Source organism: Halyomorpha halys, unplaced genomic scaffold, assembly GCF_000696795.3.
Source record: "Halyomorpha halys isolate HHAL.00 unplaced genomic scaffold, Hhal_1.1 Scaffold392.1, whole genome shotgun sequence".
Classification (NCBI taxonomy): Eukaryota; Metazoa; Arthropoda; class Insecta; order Hemiptera; family Pentatomidae; genus Halyomorpha; species Halyomorpha halys.
The window spans coordinates 630,826-642,174 of record NW_027114089.1 but is presented as its reverse complement, the minus strand read 5'-3'; the positions used below and the strand labels follow the sequence as shown (position 1 = coordinate 642,174).

Below are 11,349 nucleotides of genomic sequence, written 5' to 3'. Positions count from 1 at the left end.
TCCAACTAGTCGAAACATACCAAGAAAATTTTTGTTTTGTATTAGGAAAGTAGGAGTATGCAGGAGCTCAACTCGTGGAGTCATCACTGGGATCGGTCCGATCTCTTGAGCTCCTGCAACTTCCTAATCTCCTAATACAAAGTAAAATTTTTCGAGCTGGAATTGAATGCTTGGTATGCCTGGATGGTGCTGGCCTCTAGCGGCAATAGTTGGAACTATTATTTTCTGCCTTTCTCAGTATGTGCTGCTATCTGTAGGTAGTTTTTGAAACTAAAACTACTATTTGTACTGATTCTTTTCGTTTTTATTTTAATAATTCATACATTGTTCTTTTGAGCTCTAAATGTCAGATATTACGTACTGCTGGCCATTGTATTATTCGGTTAATGTAAAAATCAATAAATGAAACCAACAATTGTTTTGCTTTAAAATTGCAAAAAAAAAAACAGATTAGTGTGAATATAAATACATATATTAGCTTCACAAATATATATGTATCGATAAAAACTCTTAAAATATTAATTAAATTAATTATCTCATTACTAGTTTCCATAATAAAATATACCACAGGTCCTGATTTATACTGAAACAAAAAATAATAGCCCAGGATTCTGTTTCATAATGAGAGGTAATAGTATTAGTTTATAAATATAAGAAAACAAATTACAAAGTATAAGCACTAAAATGTTTTTGTTTCATATTGGGGGCAACTATTAGTGATGTTATAGGAGTTAAAAAGAATAAGTAAGCAAAATGTAATCAAGCGTGAACAATTAGACTAATAGTATTGGTTTTTACTTTATTATAAAACAGGGCTCAGTATGTAGGCTGAAACATCAAGAGTTATTACTGTCTAGGATGTGAAATAATCATTTTTACATATAGATAACTGTTTTGAAGTTGATAACCAATGCAGAGTTCATCAATAATCTTTAATAAACGAAAACCGTCAGGAATTATTGTATATTACATTTATAATATATATTTTTTTATACTGTATAATAATCAAAAATATCACTGATTTAATAAAAAAAGTACAACAATTTAATAAATTGCCAATTATTTATTATTAAAAAAAGTTAGTAATGCCATTTAACTTCATCAACCAAGGTTCACCCCTTCTTTTCTTAAGACCTAACGGAGATGGTTATCCATTTGAAAATTATAAATATAACTATTTGTTTAACCTATGCTCACTTGATCCTGCAACATCCAGCTATTCGAGGTCCACGAAACCTACATGAGAATATTCTGGTTAATGTACGATGTGAGCAGAAGTCACATTGCAAAATATCAAATGTACCCAGATCAACTTACCATTCTTTAGATCAACCTGAAGAAGCAGACAGCGCTACATAGAATCAATATCGTCCAATTAAAAATCTTCTCAATGCTAAATGATGAACCTTATTTTTTAACATAGGATTACAGACACAATATCTCTTTTATTGGCAAAGATTAATGATTTCCTCAAAACTTCATTGACTTGAACCTTTATTTATAACCTTTAAAATTTCTCATAGAGAATAGTCACAGTTAGGATATTATTTATTTTTTCTAGAATGTTAAACTTACAAAAATATAATTAGATCCTGGTGAGATACTTTATTCTGAATAACAAAAATCCTTCCCTCCAAAAAGTATTATTCTTAGAAGCTTCAATTAGTCCGAGAAGTGGACAAATAATATATTGTTCTACTATAACTATCCAATGTTATGTCCCAGTAAAAAGTTCAAAATTATTCTTTATTTAAAACAAATTTGATCCTTTTTTTCTCTCAACGTTATTCTTTACAACTTTTCCAACATTTCGACCCTCAGGCCATTCTCAAGGATACCTTCATATTGATGTCATTTCCTTTTTCAAATCTTAAAAATGCAGGCTAATTGCCTTCGTCCCATATAACCTTTTCTAAATACTTTTTTCCTAGATTTAAACCTTTTATAAAACATTTTTTGTGAATGAAGAAAGGAAGAAAAGTGTTTTATAAAAGGTTTAAATCTAGGAAAAAAGTATTTAGAAAAGGTTATATGGGACGAAGGCAATTAGCCTGCATTTTTAAGATTTGAAAAAGGAAATTACATCAATATGAAAGTAACCTTGAGAATGGCCTGAGGGTCGAAACGTTGGAAAAGTTGTAAATAAAGTTGAGAGAAAAAAAGGATCAAATTTGTTTTAAATAAAGAATAAACTAAACCACTCTCAAACAAGAATATATAAAATAATTAGTTCAAAATTATATTTTTTAGTCTATTTTTACTGCATATAAAAAAATATCCTACAAAAGCAGTTGTTCCAATCAAGCTGATTTGACAGAATACATGATGAAAATTTAAATAATACTTCTAGTTCTAAACAGAATCCACCCCTAAATAAGCGATTAAATGAAATTATTATTATGTACAATGGTGTTATTAAAACTAAAAATAATGAGTGGTAAGCTCATATCGCAGCTTTTCTTAAATAGTGGCACATCGAAAAAAATATTTTTGGTTGCATTTTGAAATGTACTAGTTCCTAAGATACCATAGACAAGGGTTTCTTCCTCTGTCGAGGACCTTCTATAGATCGTCCTAAAGCTAGTAAATTGTCACAAAGTAACCATAGTCTACTGTACAATATAAAGAATACAAAATACATTTTTTTTTTTCATCAGATCTGCCAATATTCAAACAAAGTAGCTATATGTATATTAATAAAACAAAGCAAAAATACACAAATTTTTTAAATTTCTATTGATATTCTTAATATCTGTATTGAATAAAGGTATACTTCAAAGGATAAAAATACAAACTACTAGTAGGACTTTTGTCATAAATATTCATCTAACATAAGAAATAATGATATGTTTATATACATGAAAACAATAGAAACACATTTTAAATAAAAATTAATTAGAATTCCTTTAAAAGTATATTATATTCCATCAGCTAAAATTTATAACATCTCTATAATTCTAAAAGATAAAACAAATACTCAGCTAATTAATTAATTCATAAACAAACAAACAAAAAATCTTACAAGCAATAATAAATATGTACACATAAATTGACAATATGAAGACCGATGATTGGAAAGCATATTCAATATAAATGAAGCTACTATGATTGCGAGACGAGCTGAAGTTGGCTAAACCTCTTTTGCAAGCTTTTTTCTCTCTCGAGCTGCCTGTTTACGTCTTCCGATATCGACTGCACAAAGTAAAAAAAACAATAAGTAAATATGATTATTAATAATTTTATATTTATTAGTTATAATTACAAGAGTACCTCTATTCTTTTAGGAATGGCATTCTCTTCTTGTTGCTGAAGGAGCTTGAACGTCGACAGCTCCATATGCGCCTTGTCAGTTTCGTCAGCTAAATCCTGAAGTTGCTTTATCAGAGCTTGAGCTCTAGTCTATAACAACAATTAAATAAAATTAGTTTAAACATTTTATGAGTTGGTTATCTGAATATTTACTTCATCAAGCAGGAAGTCAGTACAGGTTCAAGTTCAATATTTGGAGGTAACACATTTTTCATTTACTTTGGCTGTTATAAGATATTTGTTAATTTTCAGAAATAGAATTATGTTTGCTTCCAAACAAAACAGAATAATTTCCAAAATATTTCAATTCAAAGACAGCATTAATTAAATTAAAGACTAATACTCTTCTAACAAAAAAATTTGAAATTTCATTACCTAAACTTAATAACTATGATTTTCAATGATAATCACATCTAGGCACCCCAAACAATGTATATTATTTTTAATTTCCAAAATGAGACTTTTATGGCCGAAGTGCAGTGCATTACACTAACATTGAAATTGTGAAATGTTTTCCAATCTACATTTTTTGCCTCTTAAAATATTAAAATTTGATTTAAGAGTAATCAAATTTGAAGAAAATACGAGATATAGTTAAGATTTTTACAGAATATTTATTGCTAGATTATCCTTAAAGTTTAGGTATGAAATATCCATGATTTTTTTCTAGAGTACCCAAAAATTAAAAAGTTTTATATATTTTTGACAGATGCCCTCTTGTGCTCTATCTCATTCTCTTTTCCCTGTCTGTCACCATATAATATGATATTTAAAAAATATATCTTTTTTTACTTCCGTGTAAATAATTAATATGAAATAATATTTAAGACTGCCAATAGAGACTAGATTGTTTTACTATAACTTGATAAAATTAAGTATATACTATTTCATAACAAATTATTAAACAATAGATACTATAGATATAAAACTATTTACCTGATATCCACCAGTGATAATTTTAATTTTTCGTTCCATTTTGGCAGCTCTTTTAGCCTCTCGAGTCATGTGCGTCCTATTTTGTTCTAGCCTCTTTTCCACAGACTCCAATCTATCCTTTTTACTGGCTAAATTTGCCCTTGTATATCGATTTTGATTTGGCAAATACAACACCTACCAAGAATATAATCATAATTAAGCGATGATTGTAAAAGTACAAAATATCTTCATAAAAAGCAAGAAGAGCTCATAGAAACCACCTATAAAATAATTGAAGAATAAGTAAAAGAACACTATTTTACAAATATATGAATTTAATGATCTTTATTTTTAGTTAAGAATGTAAAATTAAATTTTTAAATTATTAAAACTACCATGATTTAAAGTATATAACCCTTAAATAAGGTGCTGATGTAGAAAAGTGTATTTGAAATATTCTTCCATGAAAAATTCATATTTCACCTAAAATGCCACATAATTTATTCTTCCACTTAGTTCTTCAATTGTTATTTTAATCTTTTAAGGCCAAAAAACAAATTAAATCCACTAAACATTAAAATTGAATTTCAAAAGAAATTTAGTTTACTTTTTACACATAAATATGTTTATAAAATTATAAGGTCCAAATTTAAGAAATAATCATATATTTTTTTTATATATAAAAAATTTAATGCTAAGACAAGTTTGAATATTTTTGTCATTTAAGAAACAAGATTTTAATTTTATTAATAACCAACACACAACCTCGTTATTATTTGAATTTAAAAATAAATAAATAAACAATAGCAGCTTAAATTAAGAAAGTAATTGAGTCAGTTTCTATTTATAAAAATGTTAGGCAGAGCACACCCAGTGCAACTGTTTTGTGACAATGATTGCAAACCAATTTCACATTACAACTAGAATGAAACTTGTTTCTACACAGATAAGGCTGGTTGTAGATCAGTTGGTGATACAATACAAAATATATAATTTTGAATTTAATGAATATTCATATAAATAGAATATGAATCAATAAAAATAATTAAATGAACTTTATTGTCTGAAATATATATATTATATATAATGGCGGGAAGGACTTTCTGCAAAGGTCACATGACAGTCGTAAGCTCTGTCCCAACAGTTGTACAGTTTGCACTCAGCCTTATGAGCCCTCTTCTTACCTGTGCTAAACACTCTTCCCAAACTTGCGTGAAGGTTTCCAGCGACAGATCACCATGGTTCATACCTTGTTTCACAACCTCCATTTCGGCTTTTAGCATTTCTTTGGCCTATAAAAAAAAAATATATATATATCGCAAAATGAATCAAGAAAAATAAATTTTACAAAAAGCTTCAACAAATCATTTTTCTTCAATTACTTTCAATAATTATAGTTATAGAAAGAATTTTCTTTAAAAAATGCAGAAGCAATTATTCTTGTTAACCATATCATATGGTAAAAGAGAAGAGAAGCCATTAGATGGTACTTAATATTTAATACGTGAGAAGATGACTTGAGGTGCAGTTATTGACGAACTCAAATAAGTAAAACTTATTTATTAGTTATTGTCATATTTACTAATTACTCCTTTTGTCTTATATGACTTTATACTTTATTTCCTTTATTCTATTATTTTACTTACATAAGTCATTAGTTAGTTAAATACATTTCTTTCTCATTTTTTTTTTTTAATAACTTTAATTTTAAATAATTATCATTAAATGAAATATTCATATTTCTTTATTCCTTTTGGATTACATTTTATTCCTTTATTCCTGTTTTACTTACATATTAAATTAACTGTATGTATGTTTTATTTCCCACTTTTTTCTTTACCTTATTTTGAATAATTTTCATTTTGTACATATATTTACTAGCTAGATTATCATATGTATTTTACTATTTGTTCTTTCTTCTCAATTTTATTATTATTTTCTTCTTTCTTATCTTCTCATAATACTCAGACTATACATGTCTTTCATCACTAGTTTGTACCTATAATGTTAGTTATTTTCTAATCATTCTGTAATTCCTCTTATTCATTATTGTTGTTATATTGTTTATTGTTCTCAGCCCTGATGAAGACCTGAAATTCCAGCCGAAACGTTGGCACTAATAAATAAGTTTTTATTTTTTTGTATTCTTCACTGATCGCACCCCCAATCATCTCCTCCTTATATACATATTATCCATGGTCGACTATCTACTTATCATAATTAATATTTTAAGTTATTAATTAAAAAATTAGAGTAACAAATGTCTTTATGGAGCAAGAACAATTTCCTTACCTTTTCCATTTGATCTTCAGAGTAATTGTGGTACGGGTGTTGTTCAAGATAGGCAAGGTGCTGCGCCTGACTCACAGTTCCTATTTTCCTTGAAGAAGGAGGCTCGCCGCTATGCATTGCATCATAATGTAACATTGTTATCATTTCTTCTTTAATCATCTCTTCAGCCTGGAATTGGAAGAAAAAATAAGTGAAAAAAAAATAGAAAAATATTATGTTAGTACCAGTAGTAAAAATGCACGGTTATTTTTTTAATAAAAAGATAAATTAAATTTACTAATGTTCAGTACTGACCTTCTGAAGATCTGTAAGAGGGGGATCTGTATTGGTTGGACGTAGGACTATGTTGATGTCTCCAGGTCGGGGCAAAGCACGTTGAATTACCTGTGATCTACTCTTCAATTCTTTTTCACCTACAACAAGAAGAGAATTTAATATATTTCAGTAAAAAAAGTCAAGAATGCAGTACTATAATTTTACTTTGACATAAAAGTCAAAATATTTTTGAGGCATGATAATAAAATATTAATTTCGACATATATATTCAATAAATAAGAATAACCTAGTTTATCCTTGCTAGAACTCTCGCATTAGATATGTTTCCTTCTTCTTCTTTTTCCTTTTTTTTTTTTATTCGACAAATTCAATTACCACACAACAATAATACAAATTCTATTTAACACACAATTCATAAAGCTGAATGCTTTATAATGATTATCTTTAGGTAACAGTTTACGTAATAAGTGATTACGTTAGCCTATTGCAAAATATCAATTCAGCTATTTGTAAACTTATATTAACCCTGCTGACACCTTATAGCTAAGCCAAACAATGATGGATGTTTTGGGTGATGAATTTTTTATGGGAACTTGTGGGCCAGAATAATTTGATACATAAAAATTGGAAGAGCCATTCTCTCTCTCTCAAAAAAGTTACATATTTATAAACGGAAAGACTAAACATATTTTTTCAATGTCTTGAGCTAAAATTGTTCTAAGCATTCTTGGGTTATTACTTTGTAATTTGAGCAATAAAACCTATGAATTGGTTAAGTTATTATCTGAAAATGTTGTATAATCACAAACTGCTGCAGACTTAACAAATTCGATTAATTCAATTTTTGTAAACACTAAAAATCTTAAGAATTAAAATTAGTCTTAACTCTCTTAAAAATGTAATAAAAAATTATTTACGTTGTTGAGCAAGAAGACTCAAATTTCTAGCATCAATATCAGCTTGATCTTCAATACTTGGCATACCAGAACCCTCTGCAGATGTTTCCGATGCAACTTCATCTTCGGGGACAACAATTTCATAATCGTTCTTAGGCTGGGGTAATGATCTAAGACGAGAAGCAAGTTCCTCTTTTACCTGTAAATATAACTCTGTTTTCATTTGAAAAAAAATTAAAGATGAGGCACAAAAATATTGCAAAAAAATTTATACAACTGAAGATGAAGCAATAATCCCTCAAATGGGAGAAAAAGGATTAAACGATCTAATGGGAATATTGTTGGTTATAAGATTTTCACTCAAAATTGTTTTTGTAAATCCAATAAATTTGTAGGTCTGATAAAGGCAAATTTAGTCATCAATTTTTAGTTATAATTTATATATATACATCCCATAGTAATCCAAACTTGGGAACTCTGAACACTCCAGTAATGTGAACAAGCATAAAAAAGAAAGTATATTTTTTTAAAAACTTAGCCGGCAATAACATTTTTGTTTTCAAATAAAAGTGCATATGTGTTAAGGACATTTTTAACTTCCTGATCTAAAGGGAAGTTATTGTAATCACTGTAGAAATCGAAAGTAAAAATGTTTACAGTTTCCATATCTAGTAATCTAATTCCTCTGGAAGTTGCTCATAATTTATTTTATTAGAATTAGAAATATATAACATCTATTGTATAAATAATTAGATTCTGTGAAACTAATTTAATTAATAGTAGAAATATGCATAATACAAATTTAGTTTGTTTTTGTTTTTTTTAATGATGTTTTAAATAAATCCATGCAAAGAATATTTTTTACTTTTATTTATACTTGTTTTCACTTGTAAATTAACAATCTTATAGTTTTAACAAATCAAATAATCACTTAGCATTACTGAGTATGTACAAGAAAGCTTTTTTTTTTATTAATATTTTAAAACTTCAAACTGTTAAATTTCCAATAAAATGTGTAAAAAAAAATTAAATAAATAAAAATAGTTATGTACTTTCATATTGTTGAATTATTTTACACCATTTTCCTAATATATATAAAAGAAGATCGTCAGGATTGTGGTCAAAAAAGAACAAATAGTTTATAACTATTTAATGTATAACTAATTTAACTATTTAATTAATAACTACGTAATGTCTGTTTAACCTATCACTTTGAATAGCCCTGATGAAACCCTGCAAAGTGGGATGAAACGTCAGATATTAAATAGTTATAAACTATTTGTTCTTTTTTGACCGCAACCCTGACAATCTTCTTTTATTTAAGTTTTACGGTCAACTATACATATATATAAATACATTTTCCTAATACTTTCTGTACTCCGAACACACCCTGCAGCAATTAGTTCGGATTACCGAGATTACATTGTGTATTTATATATATATATAATCATCAACTATTTATGACACTGGCAATAAAAAAAAATTGTTTATATAATTTATTAATAATTTTAGAAAAATAACTACAAAAGTTTTCATTCGACTAATGAATTTTTTTCCTTATTTAAGTACCTGTTTTTGATTATTTACTGGTGCATAAGGTGTATCGCCACCTTCCTCTGGATTTATGTTTAATTTATCTCTGACAGGAGTGGTTAGGCTGTTTCTTACATCTTGTGGAGTCTGGAAACCTGGAGTCCTTCCTTAAAAAATATATACAAAATAAATACTGGACACAGTTACATATAAGTAAAAGAAATGTTTAAAAAGATTAAATCACCAAAACTAATGAAAATTGGGTCTATGAAAAAATGTTTCTGAGCTTGATATTAAAATGATCTTGTATATGTTTTATCCAACAAACATGAAAATATACCAAATATAATAAAATATATCCATTTTGTCTCAAAAATCTTTATTAATTCATTTAAAATATCCAACCTTCGGGCCAACCTGGCCATTATGAAGGACAATCTATTAATTAAACAACAGCTTTAAGTGAAATCTTATGATTAACAATTTAAAAAAAATTTAAGTATGCTAATTTAAAATTAACAATGTTTTATAATTGTTAATAGTAAGATTGTAATGGTGCTGTTAATTAATAGATTGTCCTTGATAATGGCCAAATATGTAAAATGAATTGATAAAGAATTTTGAGACAAAATGAATATATTTTATTACAATTAATAAATACAACCAGTCTCAAACAAAAAATATATATAAAATAAAAAAATACCTTCATGAGTTCGATTGGAAAACGGAGTAGTTAGAACAGTGTTCGGTGTTGTGATCTGTTCAGATGGTGGATGAACACTAAACTCTGAGTTGTAGAGAGGCGTATTCAAACCTCCTTTTAGTGGAGTATCTACGTGACTCAATGCCATCATATTTTGCGCTTCCTAAATAATAACACAATAAAATATCTTAATTTTTTCTTCAAATATTTCATTTTTAATTGCATAATTTTATTTCATGAATGTTCTTATAAAACTGAGAGGTAATATCGGATAATATGATGTTTACTTGAAGTATCCTGTCAGTAGTAGGTGCTGGCGTACGAGGAGTAGAGCCAGCATTCGGCGTGGCTAAAGCATAATCATTGAGAAGTGTGTCAGAGGCACTTTCAGAGCCCTCTGTTACGGCCTCCCGAGCTGCGTAGCTAGCTCTTCCTAATTTCACAACTTGTTGCAATTCCTGAAAGTTAAAATTTTTTAATAAAATATAATAATATTATAAAATATAATAATAATAAAATAAAATATATAATAAGTTTGTAATAACATAAACATCTTATTTAATGTTTTTTAAAGAAAAGTTCCTTCAGGAATGAGATGACAGAATAAAAGAAGCATTTGATACAAGAAATCATTAATTAATCAAGAACAGTTGTGGGATGAAACAATTTTATTTTAGAAAGAAAGGTATAAACAGAGACGATAAGAGCACATTTCTGATACTTTTTAACAAGAAAACTGAGATGTTTAAGATAAAAATGTAAACTAAAAGGAAGAGAAATAAAATAAACAACGATTATTATTAGAGATAGGAAATACATGGAGGCGATACAGGATTACAATAGAAATAATAGAATGTTGTGAAAAAGGCAGATTTTCAGAAGTTGTTTGAATATAGAGATATTAACTGGCTGGTTGTCTCAGCAACACATTAAAATATTTTAAATAAGAAGTCTGGAAACCGTATCAATCAGTGAATTCTAGTAGTGATAGGTCACAAAAAAAATAAATAAAAAATAATAATGAAGATGGTCAGGGTTGCGGTCAAAAGAGAAATCAAAATAGTTAACAACTATTTCCGACGCTTCACCCCACTTTGAAGAGTTTTATCAGGGCTGTTCAAGTTGATAGCTTTAGCAACTTCTGATAGACTTGGCGAAAGTCGCCGAAGCTATAAACTTGAACAGCCCTGATGAAGCTCTATAAATTGGGGCGAAACATCAGAAAATAAATAATTGATAACTATTTTTGTTTCTTTTTTGACTGCAACCCTGACCATTTTCTTCATTATTTGAAATTATACTGTCAATATTTATATATATAATAATAATAATGTTAAATAATTCAAAACATTATCCAAATTATAGTCTCAAAACTTTTATTGTTTTTACACGTCCAACGTTTCGGCCAATTCGGCCATCTTCAGG

At 27.8% G+C, this 11,349-nt stretch overlaps 1 protein-coding gene across 1 annotated transcript in view; it reads right to left on the bottom strand.

The window, feature by feature from the left end:
* Window positions 1-2,956: 2,956 nt before the first annotated feature.
* The window catches only part of Cdc5 (cell division cycle protein 21), a 13,397-nt gene continuing 5,004 nt past the window's right edge, over window positions 2,957-11,349 (bottom strand). The window contains exons 7-16 of the mRNA XM_014422892.2: window positions 10,212-10,382; window positions 9,925-10,087; window positions 9,258-9,388; window positions 7,710-7,887; window positions 6,811-6,929; window positions 6,517-6,684; window positions 5,409-5,516; window positions 4,246-4,419; window positions 3,271-3,399; window positions 2,957-3,192 (exon numbers count right to left, since the gene is read on the bottom strand). Coding sequence (XP_014278378.1) covers window positions 3,103-3,192; window positions 3,271-3,399; window positions 4,246-4,419; window positions 5,409-5,516; window positions 6,517-6,684; window positions 6,811-6,929; window positions 7,710-7,887; window positions 9,258-9,388; window positions 9,925-10,087; window positions 10,212-10,382 — 1,431 coding nt within the window. The 3' untranslated portion in view covers window positions 2,957-3,102. The remainder of the gene's footprint in view (window positions 3,193-3,270; window positions 3,400-4,245; window positions 4,420-5,408; window positions 5,517-6,516; window positions 6,685-6,810; window positions 6,930-7,709; window positions 7,888-9,257; window positions 9,389-9,924; window positions 10,088-10,211; window positions 10,383-11,349) is intronic.